This window comes from Odocoileus virginianus, chromosome 26, assembly GCF_023699985.2.
Source record: "Odocoileus virginianus isolate 20LAN1187 ecotype Illinois chromosome 26, Ovbor_1.2, whole genome shotgun sequence".
NCBI lineage: Eukaryota > Metazoa > Chordata > Mammalia > Artiodactyla > Cervidae > Odocoileus > Odocoileus virginianus.
The window spans coordinates 34,716,806-34,730,452 of NC_069699.1; the positions used below are offsets into that span (position 1 = coordinate 34,716,806).

The 13,647-nt window shown below is 40.8% G+C and overlaps 1 protein-coding gene across 4 annotated transcripts in view; it reads right to left on the reverse strand.

Moving 5' to 3' along the window:
• The window catches only part of SYNPR (synaptoporin), a 378,090-nt gene that overhangs the window by 200,301 nt on the left and 164,142 nt on the right, over positions 1 to 13,647 (reverse strand). For all 4 annotated transcript variants that reach the window (XM_070455754.1, XM_070455757.1, XM_070455756.1 and 1 more), the window contains exon 3: positions 9,514 to 9,638. In XM_070455754.1, the coding sequence (XP_070311855.1) occupies positions 9,514 to 9,638 (125 nt within the window). The remainder of the gene's footprint in view (positions 1 to 9,513; positions 9,639 to 13,647) is intronic.

Consider the following 13,647-nt stretch of genomic DNA (forward strand, 5'->3'; position numbering starts at 1 on the left):
GAGGTAAGTATAACCATTCCTCTGGAATGGAAGTTAGGAAAGTATATTTCTGCTCTCATAGAGTCAGAGGTCTAACTAAGTCTCTTAAGAAAGCTTCAATCCAATTTGCACATTTGTAGATGAGGAAACTGGCGTTCAGAGGGGAACTCTGTGCTGGCCATTGCCTGTTTGTTCTGTTCCATGCCCTGCTCCTCGTCTGCTCTGCTCTGATTCTCAGGGGCCTGATTTCCTTCCCAACTGGCTTCCAGTTAGTTTGGGCCAATGGGAAGCTCTGGTGGGAGGCTAGAGGACAGGAACGAGGGAGAAGCCAGAATATCTGGCCACCTGCTTGATCGCTCCGGGGGATGCAAAGAATGCTCTTATATTCCTCCGATTCCAAATAGAAGGAAGCAGAAATGGAGGTTAATGGGACCCTGGAGCAGAAACCTAACATTCCTAACACCTAACATCCACCCCCCACCCCCCACCCCCACCCCCACCCCCCCTTTCTCCTGCTGCTTTGGGTAGCATGTCCAGAGTGGCTGCATCTCCACCTTGGTTCATTCATGCTCCTCTGATCACCTCCTCCATCTGGGGTCCCAGCTTTTGCTTGCTCGGGTAACCCATCTTGTGCTCTAATAAGACCAACTTCTCCCATTATAGCCTCTTGCCCAGGGGTGAGTAAACTTTTCAAAGGGACAGATAGTAAATCCTACAGGCTTTATGGGCCAACAGGGAAAATCAAAGATACTTTGTAGCTACTGCACACATACAATGTTTAAAATGTAATCATTAAAAAATATAAAAACCATTCTTAGCTTAAGAACTAAGTAAAAGCAGGCTGTAGGCTGGCTGGATTTGGCTCAAGGGCCTAACTTTGCCCCCCACGCTCTAGTCTTAGGGGTTGTGGTGAATTTCTACAGTCTCTAATCTGAATTGCCTCCTGATATGATCGTAAAAGCCCTGCCTCTCTAGTTTCCTATAACTTAAAAAAACTGAATCACTTGGCATGAGGTCTCTTTTCCTGACTGTATATAGGCAATGACTTGTTTCAAACTGTACTCCATGAATGGAATTGTTATCTACTTCATATATTTCTTATTGCTTTCAGAAACGCATTGTTTAAGTTTCCATTCAAGTTAACTCTGCTGGCTGCGTACCTATGTTTTGACTATCCTGGATGACATGCAGTGTTGTAAAACAAGTGACCCCTCCCAAGGGGATGTTCGAGCTAATGTTGGGAACAAGAAACTAAAAATGTTAAAGTTGATCCTCCTACTGACCAAATGCTGTCCAACATCACTGACAAAAGTGATGAAAAAAGCTGCGAAAAGCTGACAAATCAGGCTGGCTTGTAGATGCAAATTTCCATAATAGCTAAGGCATGGATGACGATGCAAATCTGATGTGCTATATACCACACAGGGCCTTGCCCACTGCTTCCACCTGTGTTTAAACCCCCACTGTCCCTTCCCTGATTGCCTGCAGTTGCCTTCTAACCAGCCTCCCTGACTCCCACCCCTGCCACACACTCTCTTAAGACTATTTTCAAAGCTGCAGGCCAGGTCTTTTAAAAATATAAATTGCATGGCTCTACTGCTCAAAACCGCCAATGGCTCCCCATCTTACACACTATAAAATCCCAATTTGTCATGTTCTCTCTCCAGACTCTGTGTGATCCAGCTGCTGCCCACTTCTTCAAGCCTATCTCCTGCCTCCCTTCTTCTCCTCCTTCCAACCTAGCAGTGCTGATGTCCTCGCTGCTTCCCAGACTCTCCCCAAGCTCAGATGTCAGGCCCCTGCACTGGCTCTCCCTGCCTCTGGAATACACCCTTGGGGATCTCCAAGAAGTGCGCAGCTGTCTCTTCCTCTCTCTTAATTCTTGCAGGTTTGCACTCCTCTGTCACTTCATTGGAGAGAGTTTCCCTAACTAGCTAATCTAACATAGCTCAGCTTCTCCTTCTGTCCACTTCATTGTCTTATGACTTCAGCATGGCCCATGCTGTTCCCTTGGCTTAGAACATTCTTCCTCTCCATTCTGTGAGTCTTTTAAAATAAAAAAAAAAAATTATTACAATGTTGGGTTTAATTTCTGCAGAACAGCAAACTGACTCAGTTATACATATATATTCTTTTCCATTATGGTTTATCACAGGATATTGAATATAGTCCCTTGTGCTATACAATAGAACTTTGCTGTTTATCCATTCTATATATAATAGTTTGCATCTGCTAAACCCAAATCCTTCCCGTGCCACCCCTCTTCCGCTCCCTTTTTGACTGATTTAAATGCCATTTCCTCAGGGAGGTCCTTCTGGATCATCCTATATAGGCAGGTGTCCTTCAGCCCTCTCCATTTCACAGTTTTTGTACAATGCTCACTTTTCCTTATACACTGCCACTACTGTGTGTGTGTGAGTGTGAGTGAGTGTGTGTCCTCTGTCTACCTCTTTACTGTTTTTCTTCCATTCCCAAATGACTGTGAGTTTCATGAGGGAAGGGGTTATGTCCACTTTAACCACCAACACATATCAAGTGCCTATACACTTCAGGGCCTTGTACACTGTAAGTGCTCAATAACTATTTATGGAGGGAATGAATAAATGATCCAATGTGGAATCAGTCACAGACCTAGGAGAGATGAGATAGCCTCACTGTATAAGAGACCACTGGTTGCCCACCCACATCTCTCTGGTACTCACTATTTCTGTACATGATGATGGCTTTCTCAAGTAAGCATCATGACCCCTGCCTGAAAGCTTTCACAGGCTCCAAGAGCATGCTTGGTCCGTATGCAGTGCCAGGGAGTTAATGCCTATAGGAGCAGCTTTGGATGGCCAACAGGAGTTGTTAAATAACTACCCCCAGCTTTACCACTTGCCAGAAGTGAAGCATGTTATTCACGGTTTCTTATAAGTCTCTGCTGTGCCAGATGACCACTGGGGCACTTTGCTCATGAATCCAGTATTCACTGACCTCCTTCCCTTCCTTGTCTCACTACCCCATGACTTACTGGTATTTCCAGGGATCATCTGCCAAGAAAACTACAAATCCTTGTCTCAGCATGCACTTTTGGGAGAACCCAAACTAACACATCCTTCTATGGAATCCCTCACCACTATCCTTCTGGAGAAGTGTTGCAACAAAAACATTTCCAGCTAGCAGTTGCTCAGGTTGCCAGGGGAATTGTGGGATGGGATTGTGTGTGTGTGTGTGTCTGTGTGTGAATGAATTCTCTGATGTTTTAATTTAACTGGGTTCATGGCAGCAGCCACATTTTCTGTGAACTCTGCAGACAGGCATTCCCTATAAATGATAGCTCCTCTCTTTACTGTAGATATCTCCAAATAGGACTGTCTTTGTTCTTGGTCTATAACTGTACTCTGGGCCAGTTCCTTGCACCAAGTTCTACTGATAAAATTAACAAGAACAAGACACAATTCAGTGAATACCTGATGTGCACCAGACTCTGTTATACAGCTTGTATGACCTACTTAAATGGTCACAATCATACTACGAGGAAAGTACTCTTATTTCTTAGAGTTTGGAACCCTGGGTCCAGGGAGGCTATCAATTGTCGCATCTGCTGGGTGGCAGAGTCTGGATGTGAAGCCAGGGATGTGGCCAGAGATCCACTGTTAATTCTTTGGCTACACCATCTTTCAACCTCCCCAACTATCTGTCCCAGAGACCCCCCAGGTCTCATCACATCCACAATTTACAAGTAAGGCACAAAATTAACATGAGATACTATAGTTATAAAGTTTCTAAAATGTGTGTGTGTAAGTTGCTCAGTCATGACTCTTTGCAACCTCATGGGCTGAAAGAAGACCCCTCCAGGCTCTTCTGTCCATGGAATTCTCCAGAACACTGGAGTGGGTTGCCATTTCCTTCTTTAGGGCTCTTCCCCACCCAGGGATTGAACCCACGCCTCCTACATCTCCTGCATTTCAGGCAGATTCTTTACCAGCTGAACCATTGGGGAAGCTCAAGTTTCTGAAATTTTAGTCAAAAAAGAGTGAAACCATCTGGTAGTGAGAAACAATAAACACATGTTTAAAAGTAATTGCAAATGCAGCATTTCCTAAACACAAGATATAAAAAAAATTACGGTTCTTAACATTTTAATTTTTCCCAATTTGGCCCTCATGGTAAAAAAAAAAAAAAAAAAGTTTATAACCATTGCTCTAGGGTGAAGATCTTAGGGGAAAAATGCTTTTCCCCATGACAAAGCCAGCATTACCAGATAATGACCTAAACTCCACAGCTTTCCTGGCATCAACCTCCATCTGACCCTATGTTCCACAAAGAAGTGTGAGAATCAGAGCAAGTGGCCAGAGTCATAAAGAGTGCTTCTGTTCTCCGGACAGCGCTGGGCAGCCATTGGCCAGCAAACAGTCCGGGTGAGCCTTTCCTTCAACACAGAAGACCCACCATCAGATTCTGCTTCAAGGATCACAAAGACCAGATTCACAGTCTCATTCTCCCTTCTACTCATGCCAAATAACCCTGGGAAAATCATGCTTGTGCCAGTGAGCCTTTTCCATTGTTCTGTATGTTGGGAGGCTTTCGTGCTCCCATTAGCTTAATGAGAGAGAGAAAAAAAAAAAAAATAGAGGATGGATAAGAATACCTTCCAGGGCAAACCAAATAAGCATCAAAGAGTTAAAGCAAGTTAATAAATGTGAAATAGTTCAATATGTACTCACTCTTTTAATGTCTGCATATTTGGAGAGAGAGAGATGGGGAAGCTTCAATTCTGGGTAAAATATAACCAACATATTGTCTTGAGGGTAATTTTGCAAATTAACTAGAATAATTATCTTCCTCAGCTCTCTATTTTTAATTACCTTTTCTTGATAATGAAAGTAAAAACAATACACTAAAAGAGAACTTTGTGAGTGCCAGGCCTTGCTTAAACTGTTTCCTACATATGATTCATTTAATGCAACACCACTATGAAACAGGTAACACTGTCTCTGTTTTATAGACAAGGAAAGAGAGAGTAAGTAATACTCTTAAAAAAGACAGTAAGTAAATTCCAAAGTTCCATCTCTATAGTTCAACCTACATTATGTTGCTTCAGTAGATTCACAGTATAGAAAATCATAAGGCTTGTTGCAGAAAATCTGGAATATGTGGCCAAGTATACAAAGAATATTTGATGTACTCATAATCTCACCACCTAGAAATAAATGAACATTTTGATACAGTGATCATGACAGAATCTCTATAAATATGACATAGCTTTTGTTGTTATCCCAAATGAAAAGCTATGTGATTAATCACCAAATGTGGAGAATATATTTGCAGTAGACTGATTAGAGAGTACGACTTAGGCAGAATTTTGGGGGGACCTCAATGGATCACCTCCCAACTTTCAGCAATCATTTAATTTTCATAAGCTAAGGTTGAAGTACATGTACTATGGCTGTCATTTGGAAAAGACCTATCATGCATGATAAGATGCCACGAACGAAGAAAACCAAAGGCGACTTCAACTTTGAAACCTGAACTGAAAACCACTAAAGGAGATGTTATGGACTAAAGGTTTTGACTTCTGACCAACTGAAGCAGTGCTCAACATGATTTACAAGTGGGAGGAAATAGGGATCTCTGTATCATCTACCTTTACCTCTCTATCTATCCATCCACCCACCCATTCACCCATCCACATAATTAACATAACAGTGAATTATGTCTTAGGTGGATTGGTACCAGGAAGCAGACCCTGAGATCAAGATTAGAGTGCAACTGGTTTTTGGAAGATTCATCTTTGGAAACACCAATAGAGCAGTGGAGAACTGAGAGAGGAAAGGGAAAACAGGTAAGAAAAGGTGTGTTAATGAACACAGGGTGGAGCTCTCTTGCTGGGTACTTCTGAGAGCTTAGTGTGGTAGCCCATGAGAGGTGAGGAATTTGGGATATTTATCCTCTGACTCACAGTCATCAATGGATGAGAGCAGCTCTAGGAGTCATTTACTCCCCAGCATTTCTGGCCTGCCCTGCATACTAACCAAGCAGGTTCCTGTGACTAGTGAAAGTCCTTTAACAGCCACATGGGTTTACAATAAAAAGTGTAGGTGTAGATGTGAATTGTGAGTGACTGATAGGTATGGGCAATGTCAGTATGTGCTATAGTCCTATAGTCAGCCAGTATAAACCGAAACAAAATTGGAATCATTATATATATATATATATATATATATACACATACATACACATAGATACATGTATATATATTCATATATACAGTCTATATATATGCTATAGTCCTACGGTCAGCCTGTGGTCAGTCCTATGGTCAGTCCTATGGTCGGTATAAACTAAAACAAAATTGGAATCATTATATACACACATATATATATATATATATGTGTGTATGTGTATATATATATACACACAGAGAGAGAGAGAGTTTTGTATTCTGCTTTTCTCCTACTAAAATGTCAGGAGCATTTCAGGTCCTTACATGTTATTTGAAAAAAATGACTTTTAGTGGTTGCCTATCACATTTTATTTAACTGATTCCTTATTTTTGGACACATAAGTTATTTCTAATTTTGAAGTACTTAGAATAATTCAACAATAAATATTTTCATACACATATTTTTCTCTATATCTCTGGTGCCTTAGGATAAATAAATCAAGGACAATTTAGTTAATTATCTAAAGCAAGGATTACCAATTCCATATCTATAAGAATGCTTGAAATTGATAGAAAACTTAATTTTTTTTTATTCTGATGGGTGTCTCCAGACATAAAAGTGACATAACAACTTAATTTATTTTTATGATGAATCTGCTCTTAGTCTCTATATTCAGTTGTTCTCAAATGATGGGAGATTTTTATACCTTTATTATGGAAACCTTTATTGCTGTCTAGCCAAGGTGGCAAGTTTATCACCATGCCATCGAATGAGCTGATTACTTTCCAGAAGCAGAGGTGAACACCTCCTCTACAAAAAGGTCATTAATAACCTTGCTCTCTTTCTTCACAAACATCACCTCATACAGAAGTGAAGTCGCTCAGTCGTGTCCGACTCTGTGACCCCATGGACTGTAGTCTACAAGGCTCCCCTGTCCATGGACTTTTCCAGGCAAGAGTACTGGAATGGGCTGCCATTTCCTTCCCCAGGGGATCTTCTCGACCCAGGGATCGAACCCGAGTCTCCCACATTGCAGGCAGACGCTTTACCGTCTGAGCCACCAGGGCTTAAGGAAAAATGGTTCTATCCTTAGCATTTTGCATTTTACTTGTTAGAGGGAAAAATACCAAATTCTATTTTCCATCCTCCAACAGTCTGGCAAGCTTTCTTTCCTATTGAAATATCTCATGATAGTATCTCAGGAAGTATCTCATGATACCATTTGTTCCATCCACTGGCCTTTTAGTTTTCACTTCTTGACTTCTGTGAAGTGCTGAGTGGTATCACTCATGCATGACATATCCCTATTTTCCACGCAGCCTACACTTGCCTAGTGGTCCTATCTCTTTTTCTTTTGGCTCTTCTTGTTCTCCCCCAGTTATTCCTCTCCTTCTTCATTTCTTCTACATGTGGACATCATCCATTGCTTAGCCCTGTGTGCCTACTCTTCTATTTCTCTTGGTGACCTCTCTTTGTTCAGGACCTGTTTTCCACTCCGTGATTATGACTCTTGGAGCCCCATTTGCAGGCTCCCCTCACTCCTTATATGGGATTTAAACATGAAACTTCTTGATAGAAAATACCTCAAACCTGGCACGATCAAACCCAAATTAATCGTCTTCACTTTAAAATGGTCTTCCCTATTATTTTCTCTTTGTCTTTCCTTAACCTCTTCCCCCTATTTAGTCATGATCAGTGGCAATTCTCCTCTCTTCTGCTAGATCCCCTTTGTTGAGCAGTATGCACGCATTGCCTCAGTCATTCGACACAAAAGCCAAGGAGTTCCTCCAGAACCTTCAGACATGTCAGACATTCCTACCCCAACTACCACTGGCATAGGAAACTCTTATTACTAAATTACCAGGCATTCTATGCTTAGTATTTCTCTGCTTTGGACTCTCTTATTAGCTTATTAGAAGAGTATCTACCTGAGCAGAGGTGTTTGTAACTTGTATTACTGTACAGTTCTTAAAAACCATTTAATACATTGGTATAAATGCCACGTCTGTGTGATTCACTGCCTGTGAACCGAGACATTTTTGTTCTGGACTAGGAGAGGTTCACTAGGTCGATATATTAAGGATGTGTTCCATGATATAGTAATCTTCTGAGATGTTCAGTGTGAAAGGCTTTCTGTGGTCAAATACATTTGAAGAAACATTGTGTTCTTGGTAATTCAAAATGTGTGTTAAAAGGGCAAAGTGCTAAGAAGTATTTCTTAAACTTATTTTATCAAATCATTTAATGATTCTCCAGCTCTTTCTCCCCCCTCCCTCCTATTCCCCATCCCTTTCCTCTGACTTTCTGTCTCTCTTCCTTTCTTTTCAGAAACATTAAATATCTAGGGCTATGTGGGAAAGATTTTGGAAAACACTGTACTTACCTGTTTAAGAAAGGTTTTTAGGAGCAAATTTTTACCTTTCTCTGTATTTCCAGAGCCAGCACTGTATCTGGCACAAAATGACTGTTTAACAAATGTCTGCTAACTTGAAGTGCACACAGGTGAGTATATTAATAAGAAGCCAAAATATTATGTTGAAAGTTGTTCTCAAAAATCACACCAGTTTTTTGGTACCAAGCATTTGGTAGTTTTACAGAAACGAATCATTTAAATTTTTATTTCAATTAATCCACTTTGAATCATAACCACAAGATGTCTGACTCGAGACAAATTTTGGTAGGTATATAGCCATTATTTTATAGACAGGTCTTATCTTTCATCATGAATTTATATAGAGGTTGAAAGAATTATCTCAAGCAACTTAAGTATAGGAATAGAGATGTGAGCTCTGGGCATACCCTGGGTAGGCACAAACACTGACTGCCACTTACTGACCAAGGGAAGGTGGGAAAATGTACCTGCACCTCAGTTTCCTCATGTGAAATGGTGATGATACCTGTACTCCCCTTACAAGGTCATTGTGATGACTTAATGAGATTAAACAGGTGAAAAGCTAAGCACAATGTCTGGCACATGGAAACACTATTAGCTATTAATACCATTAAACAGATTATCAGCCAGGATTGCATAGTTGATATGAAATGAAAGGTGACCACACAATTTTAGATAACTCATGAAAATATGGATGGGGAGGAAGGAATTGTGTGATTGAGGTCTCCGTATTGGTAAGACTCCAACATTGGGCCATTTGTAGCAGTTTGGGTTGCGGAGAAGAGTTCATTTTGGTTTGAAGCTACAACTCCCAGAGAATAACTTTTCCCAGGGTAGGGTGCTGGATGGGCATTTTACTTATTTGGACATTTTGTAGGCTCAGGGAGAATCCTTTCTTTTACCCAGAAATTCCTGGGAGATTGCACCTTTTTAAAAAGAAACCAAGAAGGAAGAAAGTTCCCTGCCTCTCTGTAAGAGGGCACCATTCCCTACCTGAATGGGTAGGCAAACGCCACGTCAATGCTGAGGTCACTTTCCGTCTTGTTGGCACAGTCCACACTCAGCCGCAGGCCTCCAGAATAGCCACCGCATGTTGCAAACGCAAAGATTGCAAAAAGCTGGGGAGAACAAAGAATAGAGAAGGCAGCTGTTAGAATGGTGTTGATCTCATGGAATATGCCAATAGGATGTTAGTGTCTACATTGAGAGAGGTTAGGATGACAATTATGGCCATCCAAGTATGGCATCATATATGGTTTAAGCTGGAATGAAGGCCAGGATGATGATGGAGAGTGGGATGGTTGGGTGCAAAAAATTGCCTGGAAAGCTGGAGTAATTTTGCTTGTGGAAAAATTAAATACAAGGACAAAATATCTGCATTTGAGATCAAATATCTGTGTAAAGATGATTAGACAGTATCACCGACTCAACGGACATGAACTTGAGCAAACTTCAGAAGATAGTGAAGGACAGGAAAGCCTGGTCTGCTGCAGTCCATGGGGTCGCAAGGAGTCAGACACAACTTAGTGACTGAACAACAGCATCTGTGTAAAGAACTGTCACACTACAGAAGGTAGAGATGTAATCTTACATCAAAGTCTCTGGAAAGCTACACACTGAGGGATTAATGATGGATATCTCCATGTGGGAAGAATTTCAGATGTTTCCTTGCTTCCTTCTTTTTGGTTATCTGTGTTTTCTGCAAAACACATGTTTTGTCTTTTGGAATAATAAAGATTTTTTAAAATGCACAAAGAATTTTAGGGTTGATGGATGGAAGAAGTGGAGATTACCTAAAATGTGCTATTTTGGAGCACAACATCTCTGTATATGTCAACCTCAAAGCATCCTTGGTGGTTTCATCTCTGTTTTACTTGATCTTTCTAGAGGCAACTATTAAAAGGTTCAACTGATGACCAACTAATGTTAGTCTATCCTAGCATAAAACATGCATCTATGGTAATCAGGCAGTGAAAATTAGAAGCAGGAACTCAAAGAAGTCTTCCAGAGAAAGAAGATATACCTGGGAGGGTGAGAATGCCCTAAGATGGGAAGAAAACAAATACCAATCTTTGCCCACTTAGTTTGGCTAAATTCAAAAGAATGTCCTGCTTATCTCTGTAATACATCCAGTTATTTTAACTTTGGAATTCACCTTCTTCTAGTAGCTTGGGTTCCCTTTAGCAACACCAGCTCCCTTTCCATAGTGAGAGGAATTACTGTGTAAGGGTTTTGTAGTCTAACATGTGATCTATCCTGAAGAATATTCTTAAGTGTATATGAGAAAAGTGTGTATCCTGTTCTTTTGGGATGGAATAATCTGTATTTGTACATTAAATCAATATGCTATAATGTGTCATTTAAGACCAATGTTTTCTTATTGATTTTCTGTCTGGATGATCTCTCCATTGACATAAAAGGGGTGTTAAAGTCCCCTACAATTATTGTATTGCTGTCAATTTCTCCTTGTCTGTTATTATTTGCTTTATTTTTTATCATTTTCATTATTATGTAATGCCTTTCTTTGTCCCCTTTTACAGTCTTTGTTTTAAAGTCTATTTTATCTGATAAAAGTATTGATAGTCCAGCATTCTTTCTGTTCCCACTTGCGTAGAATATCTTCTCCCATTCCTTCACTTTCTGTGTGTATCTTTAACTCTGAAGTGGCTTTGAGGCCCAAGTGGGCTATTGTGGGTTTGCTGGTGTGTGGGACTGGACCCCTGGAGCAGGAGGCACCTTGGAGGGGTGCCAGTGTCAGACGGCAATGCCTGTTGGCGGAACGTGACAGCAGCTGCTTTGGAGGAGACAGCTGGGGCAGTGGGATGGGCAGGGAAGGCCCTCAGGGATATGCCAGCTTGGTGCACATGGCATTAGTTCAGCTGATGGAGAGTGACAGAAGTGGTCCTCACCAGTGCTGGGTCCACTAGGTAGAAGGAAAGTGTTTTTTTTTTTTTTTTTTTTTTAATGGCACCTGCCAGTGTTTCTGTTCTGGAGAAAGCTCCACCAGATCTCTACCCCTCCAGCACATGTCCTAAATTTAGTCAGTGAATCTCTTTCTCCCATGACACAGGTGCTTTTTAAGCTGCTGTCTCTGTGCTGAGACTTTGAGCAGTGAGCATGTGTGTGCGTACTCTCCAAGAACAGAGTCTCAGTTTCTAACAGCCCTCCAGCTGTCCTGGACATAAGCCCCTCTGGCTTCCAAAGTCAGGTGTTACAGAGGCTCGTCTTCCTGGTGCAGGTCCCCCAAGCTGAGGAGCCCAATGTGGGGCTCAAGGCCCTTGTTCCACAGAGGAAACTGCCATGGCTGTGATAGTCCTCCCTCTGTGGGTAGGTTCTCACTAGATCATGCTTCTGTTCTTTTGGCCCAACTTGATGTGGCCTTTTCCTTATAGATTCTTAGTTTTAGAAAATCTGTTCTACTAGTCTTCGGGTCATTCTCAGTGACAGTTGTTCTGTAGGTAGTCCTAGATTTTGTGTATCTGTGGGAGATGAACTCAGGATTTTCCTACTCTGTTATCTTGATCCAGAATCCACCAAGTTATTGGTTTTTAAATCCAGTAATTTAAAATAGAAACAATTTACCAAATGATATTACAGACAAAGTAAAAGTAAAATGTGTTTATCTGTGTTAATGTGTGTAAAGCACTTAGAACAGATCCTGGCACAGAAAAAGCACTCAATAAATGTGAACAAGAGTTATTACTCTAAATAAATGTGTATGAGATTTTGGTAAGATCTTGCAGGACATAAAATAGGAAGTTTCGACTTCCTCCCTAGCTAAATCTATATGACCATCAGCCCCAGTGAACCAACATACAAGTACTCCAGAAAACCTTATCTTTTTCCTTTGTTAGATTTCCTTCCTAGTTTCTATCACTGATGGGACTTGCGGAGACATTTAGAAGGTACTCCAACCCATCGTGAAATCTGAGAATGATATACACAGAACACCAAGGCTGACAGGACTCGGATCTGTATCCCTGTGATATGGATTTGCTCATGACCAAATGTTCTCTTTCTGTCAGCTCTTAGAATTGGTAGGAATAAGGAGGACATGATTTTAAATGTCAATGCTTAAATCTAAGTTTCATCATACAATACTGCACGGCACAGTCCTTTGTGCCATGCCATGATAGCGTCTTTAGTATGATTTCTTCCAAAAGACAGAATGGAGTGGCAGGATCCAGAACCCTGGGGTAGGATGTGGAGATCACCCTTTCCTCATCTGTACAACAGAAGCATCCTCTGTGTCCTCCCAAATCACTGAAAGAAGAAAATGAGATGGAGTATGTATCTATGTGCAGTCTTCTCTGAATCCATGTGGATTTGTGTGGTATTTACACATGTGTACTTCTCTCGGGCAAGACACATGTGTACTTCTCTCGGGCAAGAGTCCTCAGTGCATAATCAACACTTGTACATGAAAAGGTTAGGAGGAATTATCTGTTGTTGGCTTTATTAAGTGCCTACAATGGGCTTGCTATCGTGTCCAGCACTTAACGTATGTGACCATATTTCCTTTTGACAACAACAGTTTGTGTGTGAAGCTTAATAATCCTATATTAAAAGTGTGGCAGGATAGCATAAGGATTTCAAACAGTAGTATTCTTTAAAATCCCCTGTAACATTAAACTGGAGTGATTTAGAGGTACAAGACCCAAAGATAAATCCTTTAAATTCAGGGCTTAATGGCTGCAAAGAAACTACTTTTGGCTTTTCATCTTATATTAAAGCGCCTTACATACAGTAAAATATTATTAATACTACCATGCAGTGAACTTAAGATGGAAAGATAATTATGTATTAAAATTACATATTTAGCTCAAAATATTTATGTGTAGAGGAAGGCATCAGAGTATTGAAACCACACACACCACTACTTTTTCTTTTAATGTCTATCGAGCTCTGAAAACATAAGACATTGAACTTGAGTTAAATATGATACCTATGGGCTTTCTGGTTACCTTGCATTACCCACAGTCCTCACTGATTAAAGAGAAATCATACTGTGTGACTGATATGAAACTCATGTGGGGTTGGTGAGGATTAAACAGATAATGTCTGTACAACACTGGAAGAGTCAGGTCCTGCTGAGTGAATAACATTATAGGGATAGTTTGGAAAGTG